The following is a 14550-nucleotide window of genomic DNA, read 5'->3' on the forward strand; positions in this document are numbered from 1 at the left end:
TATCCCTATATGCCAATGCAATGCTCAGGTGATTATATGAGGCGCCATCTACAAGGCCAATCTCTTTCAGAAGCGCTGGCCCTTGTCTGATGAGGGTTTTCTGAATTCTATACATTTTAATGACTGAGCTGCCCTCAGTTTAGTCCCGGCCTGTCCTTTGATTTATTCAGCCAACTTGACAAGATGGATATCCATGCAAAACATCATGCTATTATGCAAATCAACGAGATTTACACTCAAACAGATTTAAAACAATTTGAATCATTGTCTTTCTGACCAGCAGTGTCAGAAAATAACACAGGAGTCTGCCTTTTTTGGCAAAAATATGATATTAAGTACATTGGACAAAACATCAGCCCAAAACAAAAACAAATATTATTGTATGGGACTTGCTTTGGCAAAGTGTCGTAGAAGCTTCACATGACTGACTTTTATTCCACGATTTCTGCACAATTACTCAAATGCTGTACAATTCAAACAGGGATCTGTGTTTTGTTGCTCCTTTGAGGGGCTGTGGGATTTTTCCATAATCATATGTGAAAGAGGGGAAGCCCTGTGGAACGGCGCAAAGGCAAATCAGGCTGAGTTTCCCTTTTTACACCAAGAGGCAACACAGATGTGCATGTAACCCCAACACAGGAACATAAATGGATGTATGCACACGGGTCTCTCTGTGCTGAGTGGCGGAGGCAAGACAGGAAGTAATCAAGCTTTTTAAAAACAAGAATCTGGTATCCAGAGCAGCCACTAATCTATGCTGATATATTCCAATCTTTCTCCCCAGACACCAAAAACGCACGTGTAAACAGTACTCGAGATGAGGGGGATGACATGGCCCTTTTAAAAAAAATTCTTAAAAATCACCCCCTTCTAAAATGACCATTCTCCCATACCATCCCCTGTGAGATTTTAATCCTGAATGTGTAAAATTTCTACTATATATTAACAGTAACAGCATTTATATTGCCCTTTCAACATTTGGCAGGATCTGGGCTTATAAGTGGCCTGAGCAACATAAATCAAATCAAAGAAGTGGCCTACCATGACTATTAAGTTGATCCAAGTGGGAAATTAGTCCCTAACTATGTGGGGGCAGTGATAGCCATGCTAGTGCAGGGACTGACTGCAGTTCTACTGTAAGCTGCCTTGGACAAGGTCAATGACCGGCGTACCTGACATGTAACAACCATACCATGCATATTGCTTTAGGTTAATAGACTATATATATTATCCTTTGTAGACTAATGCGTATAAACATTTAATTGTGGTAATTTATGCTGATGAGCACACAAACATATACAGATGTATAAACATGCCAAATTATAATGCATATATACACTTCCATCTACCAACAACACTAAGTAGAGAGCACATAAAAAAAAATAAAAAATAACATTGCGTGTGAATATTTGAGATATGTAGGAGTGTACATCTACCAGATTGCAAACCAAAGGTACAAACCATCTATCCCATTTTACTACAAACATGAACACAGATCCTTGCCCCATCCCCCAGACTCTGAACGCCCCCGGGCCCATCACAGCACAGTCCAGCCTGTCAAGTCCAGAGCTCAAGCTAAAACAGTTGTCACTCAGTAATGACAGACTCCCGGGACCCTTTCGGGCTTAAAACCCCTCACACACCCTCCTCAGCACCCCAGTGTGATGAAGCCCAGGCCTGAACCTCTGTTTCCACCTTTCTGTGCAGACAGGCCACATTTCCTTCCGCAAAAACATGGCCGACAGGGAGCTTCAGATTAGCTCACAAGGGCAACACTGCCTTGGTTTATTTAACTAATTAAAGTGCTCAGACTGGGGGTGTTTTCAGAAATGAAAAACAGCAGACTGGAATCACAGCCTCAAACGAAGAAGGTAGAGAAAACAACAAGCTTTTATTCATCTCTAGGGAATGGTCCAAACTTTAAAGACATCAGTATTTCTTGAGCTGATGAAGCAGCATGTCAATGCTGGTTTCTGCTTTCTAACTCCAGCTGAAATTGTGAAACAAGCCTTTTTACTAAATCCATCACTTCACCTGAGAGGTTATATGGTGCAGGTAATACTTTAATTTAATTGGAATCAGTTTTGAAAGGATTAGACTTGGGGTTTTCGTTGAAACGTGAGCAGGAAGGGGCTCTACCCTAATTCATTTTTAATAAGGACGTATTTGTCGTTTTAGCAACGGGCTGTTTGTTTAGACACCCCCACCAGCTTTCTGTCGCACTTACTAAGTCACAGTCAGTTGCGCTTATTGGTCAGAGCGTTGGCCAATAGGCACAGACATGGTATGAAAGACAACACGTTGTTCAAATCAACAATCTTCCGATGTCTCATTGATCAGGACCAGACTAAATTACACATTTAATCTGGTTTATTAGGCTATAAATTACCAGAACTAAAACAAAAAGCTGCTAACCTGTTCCACAACACAACAGTACACCAGACCACTAGGGGCGCTGAACACTGTCTTGAAGTTTGTGCCATGTTTCACCAGTTGTGGAACATAAAGCCCTTTGCTGCATGTTTGAATCCATCACCACCGTACAATTACAAACCATCCACAAACCTATGCATCAAAGCATGTATCTTTTACAGTCACACTCAGAAAGGCACAGTGGAAGGAGTACAGTTTTAAATGGGATAGAAATAATATTCACCTTCCTTTTCTGGTTCGGTGTTTATTGGTAGAGCAATCAATATCTTTCTTTGTGGAACAGCTTGACAGAAATAGTGAAGTACCAGAGATATAGTTTGCTGGTGTGTGTGTGTGTGTGTTAACTAGAGATTTGGGTAATGTGGTAAAGATGAAATGACCAGGGAGCACTATAATGGATCTGCATGTGTGTGTGTATGTGTGGGTATAAAGGCCATAGCACATCTGGATGGGAATTAGGGTGAATGAGGTGATAAATCAAGAATCTGCCCCTCGTGCCTGTGATGTACCAGTCAGTGAGTCATGAAGGGCAGCTGTACAGTGGTGGCAAAAAGCTGCTTGGCCAGTTGATGTACTCTGAACTCATCTCAGTTTGAACTTGGGTTCCAGAAGACATCCAGTCTATGGAAAAATTCATCCTGTATTTGTAGTTTTGAAATGCGAGGTTATAAATGCAAAGAAAGATGAAATCACGATTATTCTAATAGAGAGGAACAGCAATTCCAGCTTCCACATCCAGAGTCCTGCTTAGCACACATTTATTCCATGTTCTGCTTTAGCGTTTCACTACTGTGTATGTGTAATATTTTAAATCATCAACTGCTTTGGCGAGCCTAGCTTTAAATTTAATGAGACATTTTTGACAAAAATATAAGTGATTCCTTCTTTAATAGTGTTTCACTATGTAACATTTTATATTATTAGCGTATGATGCAGCTATGTTCTCAACACAAAAATGTCTAAACATTTTTATATCTGTAATAACTATAATGATAATTATTGTTTAAGCGAAATTAAAAATGTTTTCCTTTTTTATTTTGAGAGCTTGCATAACCTCAAGGTTATGATTATCATGACAACAACTAGAAATACAATACATATAATTCACAAGAACAATTTTAATATCCAAATGTATTATTATTTCTTAAATAGGTTTGGATCATTATTACCATAATTCCAAAATATTTCTCTTGATTGGTATCAGTAGATATGTCCCATTAATGTAATTTACGGTAAGAACAAAACGTAAGACATTTATTATGTCACAACTTTGATGCATTTCCAAGAAAATTGCAATTTTAAGTATAGCAGAAGAACTGGGGCTAACTGGGCCTTATCCATGAAAAAACTTCCCAAATGCTCTGTGCCAATGGCTAACTAGTTCCAGTGGTTACAGCATAATGGTGAAGGGCAGCACTACCTCATTACAACACGAGTCATTGTTTTGCAATCCTTCATTTCCTGCCATTTGGATTACGTACATGAAAACCCAATTCCAGCTGTTGCGGCAGACCGAGAAGAGACGACCGGGCCATAAGCTGCTGTTAAATGGGATTCCTACTGATTCCTATTTGCAGGCAGGGTGGTAATCTGGATGAACTGACTGCACAGATTAAGTTTTCAGGTGGACTTTCACACTGAAAAACATTAAAACTATTTTTTACCCACTGATCACAGCAAATATAGCTGCCATTGCTACAAGCAAATATAGGGTAGCTCCGCCCAACGCGTACCTGGAGCAGCAAAGTTGCTAACGCGGTGTTTCAGAACTAAACTTGTACAAGCATCAAAAATTCGCAGCACACGCGTTTTTGCTGCTCTTGCTGCTTGCGGTGTGAGCGTAGCATTAGACTGTACAGATATGATGGCACTGGTTGGACTCCCTATCCGGAAATAAAGTCAGAGATGAAGAACAAGTCCTTCGTTTGCACATAAGCAGTTTGCAATCCTGTAATAAATCTGCTCATAGACGGGTGTTTCTCTTCTTCAATATCGGGATACTATCATCTCACAAGAGCCATTCAACTGAATTTCAGACATGTTTGTCATCTGGTTGTACGATTCCCGGTAGGGAGATAGTCATGAAAGGCTAAATGCCCCCATTATTCTCTGTATACTACACGCCGCAGGACACACAAAGGTGAATGGAGCCTGAGCCAAAAAGTTATTGCACAACTTAAAAATCAGCCCAAAAAGGGCAAGAAAATGTACACTATATGCCTGCCCAAAGGGGGGAAAAACAGGGTACCCAGTGGGCCGTTTCACAAACTAAACTGAAACAAAGCTAAAGACTTGTACTCAAATAAGTGTTTTCATAGAAAACATTATGACATTAGGCTTGCTTTGTTTATCATTTGAATCATCCATTTCCTTCTTTTATTTTCCTGTTTTAGATACATTTTTTGATCAGAAATATTACAATTCCTAAAGAGAAAATCTCAAAGTTATGCCCATTAAAAAAAATAAAATACATTCCCCCTCATTATGTTTTCAGACCTCACTATGCCATATTCCTAGATCCCAGCAATTATGTTTCAAACCCCCAGAAAAATGTCTCACCATACATCAAAATTTTTTTTATGTTATGTCATCAATAAAAATAGACCATAGTCCCTTTTAGCGCTAAAAGTTAGATGTCAAAAAGGCTGATGGGAGCAGGGTCAATTGGCCTTGCTGCTGGCAGGCTGCCTCTTGTAGCAGATTGGTGAAGTTGTCAGGCCGGTGTTTGCCTGTGGGTGCGATCGCTGTATTTTTCTTTTCAGCACTGTGCCTTGTGTGGTTGCTTTCAGGCATGGCCCAGTGTAGCTGGTCTGCCGCAGTTCAAAAGTGGTGGGAATGAATAATAAATGAAAGCAGAGGAGGAAGCTTTAAGGCGCTAAAGTGGAACACTTGGTGGAGTGCTTTCAAAAACATATTGCACAAGGGAAAGGCTTTGCTCAGCAATACCTGCCTGTTGACTGTTAGCTTAGCTCTCCTGTGCCTCTCTGGAGGCAATTTAACTTTGCTAATGGCATCAAAAACCTTTCAGAACTATAGATGCTTTTATAATATCATCAGATTAAACATCCATCTGAAAGGTTGTGTGGTACCTAAGTAATATCGTATTTTCCACCTTACTCAGCATTCTGTAACAGATTAAGCAAAGGAAGGAGCTCACCTCTCTGAGCATCGGGTCGTTGATGGAGCTCAGGTTGACCGCACCTTCATACGTTAGATAGTAGAAGACATTGAGAGCTCTAGCGGCCTCTGGTCCCTGCTGCTTGTAGCCGAAAATCAGGTCAATCCACTGGTGAAGCTGGCAGGACACAAACTCACTCTCCAGAGCCTATGACACAGAAAGAGCACAGAAGGTTGTAACAGCTGTAAATAAAAACATATGAATCCTATCTAAACACCATACTTTGACCAAATGTTTTTTCTCAAACGTGCCTCCCATCCCATAACTAAGCTACAGTTATCACTAATGCCCTTTGAAAGGATAATCCTCAGAGAGTGCTGCACACTCTGCTAATTGTTCCTGTGATAGAATCTGCAGATGATTTTTATAACGAGCAAAATGAAAAACGAATCCATATCTGATCATAGGGGAACATCAAAATTCTAGTAGCTCATTAGGGAAACATTGCGGCTTCCTTCTTTGTTCTCTGCAAGCTGACAGCAGCACGGTGTTCTTCCTCTCTAGATGTCTCAGCGCCACCATTATGCTGAGATACAAGCCGTTTTCTCTCCTCATTAGCCGGCAAAGGAGGGGGAAAAACATTTATGGTTTCCTCATAAAAACAGGCAATTGTGTTAATTTGTGTAAAGCTGTCGACTCACAAAAGCCCTTTAAACACAACCAAATTAGAATGAGGCAGCCCTTGATTGTCATTGCTGCCTTGTGTGACATTAATTTGTGACAAAACATTAGCCTGAGCTGCACTTAAATGGCAATTTATATCATTTAAATTTTTACTGCAGATGCCACTGCATCCTTCACTTAAATGTGACTTTCTGACAGGTCATTTTGCATCTAATTTTTTTTCCCCCACTCGCTTAATTACAACTTTTGGTGAAAGAGCAAAGCCAACGAGTAAAGAGAGCTGTGTGCAGCTCAGGTATGATGATGAGGTATTCATTGCAGACTACACTATTGCTGTCTTATACAGAATGAGAAGCTAAATTAGGGAGTTATTTAGAAAAAGGAATCTTAAGATTTTCACATGCAGTGAAGAGAAGCAGCCATTCTGAAAACAAAATCCCGATTTAAGTTGATGTTTCTGAAATATATGCATCAGGTAGATTCACTTGGATGTGGTTCTAAATTTATAAACATTTGGGGGTAGTGAAATGTTTACACATAATGATCTGGGACATGAAATTTAAGTTTGGTAAAGCTTACTCTGGTTGGCTTTCTGGCACAAACAGAATTTTGCAAATTCTATTCTCCATAGGGTTTAAATTGTGGCCACGCCAGCAGCTTAATCTGAGTCTGCTTTATTAAAATTGGTTTTATTTTTGGGTTTTCTATACTTTTTCTGATGGCGAACACAGTTGTGGTGAAGGTTTTAATATAAACATTATTGATTCCATGCAAAGTAAAGGAAGTTGAAGATGGCATTATGTTTTTAGGATTATACTAATATACATCAGGATTATACTAATATAATTATACCACAATTTCCTGATTGTTGGACAATAAGGGATTTTCTATTCTAAATCCTCACACTAATAACTCAATCTGTCTTCTCTGACTGTAAGACTTCTAAAGTAGGTGTTTAAATGTTAGTTTTGTTCATGACTCAGTTTACAGCGACAATAACTTTCCAACATCTTCCCTTTTAGAACAGGCTTAAGCAAAGCTGATTCCTGCACTGTCCCTGATGACTAACCAGTTGTCTTGGCTCTAAAGGGGACACCCTAATTAAATTTTAGCCATTGTATACAAAGACAGAGCTTTGTTTTTTTTGGCTGAATTATTTTTTTTACACTGCCAGACCAGAAGACCAACCGCATTAGTGCCAGGTCCATTTCATCCTATGATCAATTATCATAAAGAAAATAAACAAATCCTCAAGGATGCTAAAAAGGAAAGGCCCCATTACAAAGTGAAACCATCAGAAGGTGAGGTACAAGTAGCCCCACTATGTATAATTAGAGGAAGTCAAGGGTAATGTGAACAGGGGAGGCTGGGCCATTCCTACTGTCATCAATGGTAAAATTATTTAAAAGTAAAAAATAAAATAAAAAATAAAGTTGCCATCTAGGCTCAATCTTCTATAAACAAAATGGATCTAAAAGTTCTTTAAAACTCCCAAATTTATAACTGCATGCGGTTATTCCTTAAAAAAGGTTAACAAGTTAGGATCAGATCATTTTATTTTGCTAATTTTTAATGTTTCAGTTTATAATTCATGGTAAACAAAACTGAATATTACCAGCCAGGAACATAATTTTTTAGGCTGCCTCTAAAAGCAGTCAGAATGACGTGCAGTTGTTTGTATTTCTCTATTTAAGTGGAGGAGAGAAATCAGTTCATTATGCTATAGACCTATGACAGACCCTACACCCTCTTTTGTAAAAAACTAAATCTTGGTGATAGACATTGAATATGTGCTACAATAAGTGAAAGTCATTATGAAACAAGGAGCAGCCATGTTATTGTAGCACCGTCTCCAGAGACGCAACTTTATGTAAATCCCTTTGTATCTTTTAAAGAGGGTGTGATGCAGTGGAAGTAGGAACTTGGACTTGCTATGTTGGAACTGGAATTCACATTTGGCTCAGCAGCTCTTTGATATATATCTGAGAATAACTGCCTCTAGAAACCCGGCAGTGCAGCTGGATCACTGTATTTCAAAGCTTTCTGTTTAGGAGCAAAAAAACAAAAGAACAAACAAAAAAACACAGGGCTCTCATTGGACTCAGAGAGCAGGTAGAATCAAGAACAATATTTTGCTGCTTTATCTACAGCAGTGTTTCAATAAGTTTTGTCTAATGCAGCAAACTCAACATTTATATGAAAATGTTTAAGTAAAATACTGTATTCAATATTTTTATCAGTTCAGCAAAGATAAAAAAAAAAAAAACAGTTACTCCAGTGATCTTTGTGATAAACACTGGCTCTGCAGCCGAGGTGATAGTGTGTTTTACTTCAGAGTGAAGTAAAACACCATTAATCTCTTTAACACTATAAACAGAAAGTGAGGAAGGGTCAGGAGTTCTCCAAAGATATGGGTCTTATTTCTACTGGGTGCCAGAGGAATTGAAAGGAACTGGCTTACTTAAAGTAAAAAACAAAAAAATAAGAAATCAAACAGAAAGCAAAAAAAAAGTTTATTCATATTATCTGTTGCCTGTCTTTGTATCTTCATATTTAAAATCAGGGAATAATTCAACTGTTTTTGTACAGTTTCCACAGGGGTTAAAAGATGTAGCAACTTTAAGCAAAGACTTGTGGGTAAAGAACTAAAATATGATGACAATAATAATGATACCTTTAGAAGGCTGAATGTAACCATACAATTTACTTGATGCATTACCCATGTATTAATTGTGAGGGCCAGAAATAAGGGATGTTCCGATTACCCGTTAAGTAAATGGCCAGTGAGCAGGTGTGGAAGCGTTTTGTGATGTGATGCCACACTGTGGAAACATCTGAGCAGAAGGCTGGGCAGATAACAGATTCCTGAGGTGGCGTCCAAAGCAGAACTGGGCCGGATTATTGATGTGCCAATTAGAAGCTGATGTGCATGTCTTCTCCTCCCACCAGGGATTCACTGATAATTAATGAATAATTTAGCATGACTTTATGTAAATGCTACCAGGGGGTCGAATTCACTAGAAAACCTTGAAATCTATTGTTGCAGATTTGACTAACAGTATATTTAAACCATGAAGGTGTGTGTTGTTGTTTTTTTTTGCATTGATGTAATAATTAGTAGTAACTATCCTGAATCCGCTCCTGTGTAAATAATCAGCTGTTTATCTACACTTTCTGAAATAGATGCAAGTTTTGCCTTATGTCAGTGGTGCACTGTGCAGTGAATGCTGATTGAACAGTTTCAATGAAGCCACCACTGAATTAAAGGCTCTGGTTACTTTAATTCTTTCCTTTTGAAGGCATCTGTAACTTCAGTGTGGACTTTAAGTGTTTAACAAAAACCAAACAGGCTTTAAGGGAATGAAAATGTGACGTCATGTATGTTAATGTATTAAACTTCAGAGCAACTTAAAGTCTAGAACAGCGGTCATGGATTAGTGGAACACGGTCCAGAGCTGGACCCACCTGCTGACTAATCTGAACCCAACCTGATTTAAAACATTTATAAATTACTCCATGTTGTCCGGACAGCAGTGGCTTAATTTCGCTTGCGCTGCTTCTCCTGTCTATATGGTAAAGCCCTCTGGAGCGTCCGGGACCAGGCTACACGTGATACAAATTAGCCAATGAGCTGTCGGGGCTACTGCTGCGAGACACTTTAAGACACAGCAGGCAAACCTGTGGCAAGCTGGGCAATGGAAAAACAGGAGAAGATGATGAGAAAAAGAGAGCAGAGAAAGTGCTAGAAGAAGTGCAGTGAACTAGTGAAATAAAAGTGAAATGGTGTGCTCAAAGATTACCCTGCAAATTTTGAGTATGTTTGGCTCAAACTACTGTTGTGAAGCAGGATTCTCCACCATGAACATAATCAAAAATAAATATCAATACAGGCTCAAAAAGAGAATCTTGATGTGTGCTTGAGAATGGCTTTGTCACCATTCAAACCCAGGTTTAAAGCCTTGCAGGTCAGCCTAAAGCCCACTGCTCCCATTAAGCCATAAAAAAGATAATGCAACAAAAGGTCAGCTCAGGTGTTTTATAAAATATGTTAATCAGGAAATTGTCTGTATACCAAACTGAAAGATTGTGGTTCTCTACTTCAAAAAACACTTTAGATTTTAAAATGGAAAAATGTTCTATATATATATATATATATATTTTTTTTTTTTTTAAAGTCAATGTACAACATGGATGCATAAACATCTCATTTAATTCTGTATAAAGTAACAGATAATTAAAAATATCTCCAGACCCTTACCGGTTGTTGATTTTCTTTATTCGAACCCTGCTGATTTTTAATTGGTTACCCCTGGTCTAGAATATAGTAAGTAATACATTTGGGTAGGACATAGACATCCAGTAACTGTAATTAGCCAATTGGTGAACATTAACATGTGCTAAGATGCCAAAAGAATTTCTGACCTAATTCTAAAAGTCTCATTTTAAAATACATTTTTATTTTGTAGCTCAGGGGTTTATTTGTTAAGGATCTTCAGGTATTCTTTTTAAATTGTTTATTTTGTTGTCTTTTTAGGCTACCGGTCTGCCCCTGGCCCAGCAGTGAAGCCAACTGGACCTTGCTGTGGTTTGTGGTCAGCTTTATGATCTGGATTGAGCTGGATTTCACTTCAGCCTTAACGAGGTGACGGTGAACACTTTCCTCCTTCCCTGACTGGTCCTAAAAAACCTTTTTAAGGACTTATGGAGACCTGTCTGTAAGGCTGTTAAAATGCCACTTAACAAATCAATCCTCTCATTTGAATGACAAGAGTAATGCAATGGTGCAGCTGTCCAATATGTGCCCCCTGGTGTGGCTGTCTAACTGACCTTATGTATATTTGTAAGACTGTGTGGTTGATAGACATTTTAAATGATTTCTGAAGCATAGTAACTTGGAACAGAGCAGATTTCTCTTCATTCAATTCAATTTCAATGCAGTTTATTTATATAGTGCCAATTCACAACACATGTCATCTCAGGGCACTTTGCAATTCAACCAGATCATACAGTTAAACTGATTCAAGTTCTATGGAAAACCAGTTGATCGCTTCGAAACATCGACTCTAAGGCAATCGCTCACACTAAACATGCTTGTATCGATAGTGGAGAGGAAAAACTCATTTTAACTGGAAGAAACCTCCAGCAGAACCAGACTCGACCATCTGCCGAGGCCGACAGAGGTTCTATGAGACAGAAGCAGACGTAAAGAAAGAAGCAGAGATACAAAAGGCAAATGTAAACCAGCTCCATGGGCGGCCCCGTCCAGGAAACACAGCCAGGCAGATTAGCTCCGAGCCAGCTCTCATGTCAGAGGATGAAGAGACCACATCCAGCCGGTCATCATATAAGATGGAGCTTGGCCATTTAAAGGTGCTGTAGGAGAAAACGGTTCCAGCAAGCTATATTTTGACCATACACAACCATGCCTCTCCCTTCAGACCACCCCTCGAAACCATGCCTTCAAAACACATGAACGCGCATGCTGTCTGCAGCACGAGTAGCGCTGATAACGCAGAGCGCTATGATCACTCCTCTGAAACAGTTTATCAACGCTTAAATTAACTTAAAATGCCGAAATCTGCTCAAAACGTCTGCTTTTATTATCCTGGTGCCTGCAGTTTGGATTACGTACATTCCAGCCGGTCGCCTCCACCACGGCAGTTGCAAGGAGTCGACAGGGCCAGAGGCTGCTGTTGAGAGGGATTCCTAGTGATAACGCACCACCGGTGTACGGGATCTGAGCTGCTCCGACAGAAATAATATTTGAAGGCAGTATGGTAATCTGGATGAACTGACTGATCTGATGATGTTTTAAGGTGGACTCTCTCACTTCAAAATAGATCCAAACTACTTTTTACCCACTGATCACAACAAATATTTGTTACAAGCCAAGAAAGGTGGGTAGCTCGGCCCAATGCGCATCAGACCCACTTTTTCCACTGCACAGCCAGAGCAGCAACTGGGATTTTGGTCGACTACAGTGCAACATATAGTAGAAACAGGGAGCCAGCGGGGGACGGAACGACCAAACTTGACCAGATGACGATCCAGCAGTCGACACTCCCCATTTTGTGTCCTCCTTTTCAGAAACCCAAATCATGTCAGCCTAGCAAAGATGCTTCAGCCCCGCATCAGAACTAAACTTGTACAACCATCAAAAACGAAGCAGCACACGAATTTTTTGCTGCTCTTGCTGCTTTAGGTGTGAACATGGCAGAACAGTGGCTAGCTTACAGCCATGGCATCCTGCACGACGTGTCAGGAACCAATCGTGTACAATGGACCATCTTTTGTGATCGGTCTAGGTTATTCATTGATTTCTCACTGTAGCGGGACCATTTATTTTATTTTCACTTCCATGCCTTCTATTTAACTGCTTGCTAAGCAGCTATGGGGAGATCTTTAAGCCACACGGAAAAAAATACGTCAGAAAAGATCTCCTACTGCACCTTTAAGGTTTTATATGTCTTTCTATTCTGGATTTAACAGGTAGCCAATAAAGAGAAGCTGGGATAGGAGAGATGTGATCTCTCTTTTTAATTTTCATTTAACTCTGGCTGCAGCATTTAGGATCAGCTGAGGGCTTTTAACTATAGTTTGTGGATATCCTGAAACTAAAGAATTACGCTACCGGGCTCTTCTGTGAAACAAGCTAACAGCTGCTGTTTCTGATGCTTTGTCTAAGCGTTGTGCTTCTCTGTTTAGCCATATTCCTTCCTGCATGGGCCAAGGGAGAAGCTCTTTACTCTGCATGCTCTTTACAGTCTCCAACATAGAAGGTACCCGTTGCTACATTCCTCATAGCTGAATGCCTTTCATATGGTGCCTAACGTTTTTGATGGCTTTTTCTACTGTTTGTGCAAACATGTGGCAACATTCAAATTGGGCTTTATCATTTAGGATTCAAAGACTGACTAAATTTGAGGGTTTTGTGTTATTAATTTGAAGTACAAAAGAACAGAGCTTGGATTTTAATGTGATATTAAAACAGGAACGGATTGATTGGACTTAAACTTAACTGAATTTGTTAAAATTCAAGAACTGGATCTTTTTGTTTTGTAAAGTAAGTGAGATAGACGTAAAAACTAGAATGAATCTCTGAAAAGAAAATTAAGCGATTTGATTAAAAAAATTATTTGAATTCCATTTCTTTACAAAAAAACAAGACTTCAGTCTTTTTACTGTATAAACTTGTGACTGATGCATATAACACGTCAACTGAAATAAAATTCCTTCATTTTGCACAATCATGGCCAAATATACCTTATTTTAATTGAATATTTTTGAACCTGCAATAGAGATGTACTTTCAGTGAATATTGTTCTGATTAACATACATTTCTGGTTGTTTTGAATTTATGTATTTCTCCAGCTTAAGCATCCTTAAAGTTGAACCATTCTCTAACCTTTAATAAAGTCTTATTCTTCTATTTCAATGTTTTTTATTCTTTAAAAGTTAAACATGCAATTTACTCAGAGTTAGGTAGAGTATCCAAAAATATTGTACTTAAGATTATTTTTTGAGTTATAAAACTTATAAAATCAATGGTGACCAAATGTAAAAATAGGTTAAATTACAGTAAACTGTTAAAGGTATTTTCACTTCATCTCAAAATGACATGACAGACTCCGCAGATGAAAAAAAAAAACATTTAACCAATAAGCCTAGAGTACAAAGAATAAGACAGTCTGTCTCTAAATGATGCATATTTGTTTAGAACAAGCATGTCTTCATTAAGTGAAGTTAATTACAATGGATGGAGTAGTCAGAAATGTTTTTCAAGAATAGTGATACTTTATATTTATACTCAAGTAGAAGTAAAAAGTATATTGTTGATAAGAATACTAAGTATTTTTTCTAAAGTTACTAAAGTAAATGTAACTGAGTACATGTAATTAGTTACTACACATATCTGCTTTTACTTCCCTGTTTGCTTATTGTCACGCGTATTGGTGCATCTGTTTTCTGCTGTTCTTTCATGTTATGTTATCCTTTCGATCAGGCTGACGCTGACTTACTGTAAAGGAGCAACGGATTGTGATTTTAAAGTAGCCAGAGAAAAGCTATGTACAGCAAAGAGAGTGAGGGGGCCCCTACATGAAAGACAATTAAGAGAGGAGGCAACAGATGACGTAAGGAACGAGAGCCATTCAACTAACAAAGTTGTTTCCTTTATTCTCAAAGTCAGACACACCAACTAAAACAAAGATGTGTGTGCTGCTTCAGCCCCACCCCCTTCCAACTCAGCTAATTAGAAAGGCAACAACTGTGATCACTTTGGTTGTGGTTCAGCGGAGGTTCTGACTGGCAAGTGG

The 14550-nt window shown here is 38.9% G+C and overlaps 1 protein-coding gene across 9 annotated transcripts in view; it reads right to left on the reverse strand.

Annotated features, from left to right (window-relative positions):
- lrba (LPS responsive beige-like anchor protein) overlaps positions 1 to 14550 on the reverse strand; it is a 260811-nt gene that overhangs the window by 29246 nt on the left and 217015 nt on the right. For all 9 annotated transcript variants that reach the window (XM_038271819.1, XM_038271823.1, XM_038271825.1 and 6 more), the window contains one exon: positions 5591 to 5758. In XM_038271819.1, coding sequence (XP_038127747.1) covers positions 5591 to 5758 — 168 coding nt within the window. The remainder of the gene's footprint in view (positions 1 to 5590; positions 5759 to 14550) is intronic.

This window comes from Cyprinodon tularosa, unplaced genomic scaffold, assembly GCF_016077235.1.
Source record: "Cyprinodon tularosa strain WSP-4 unplaced genomic scaffold, ASM1607723v1 ctg81, whole genome shotgun sequence".
In the NCBI taxonomy this organism is placed as follows: Eukaryota; Metazoa; Chordata; class Actinopteri; order Cyprinodontiformes; family Cyprinodontidae; genus Cyprinodon; species Cyprinodon tularosa.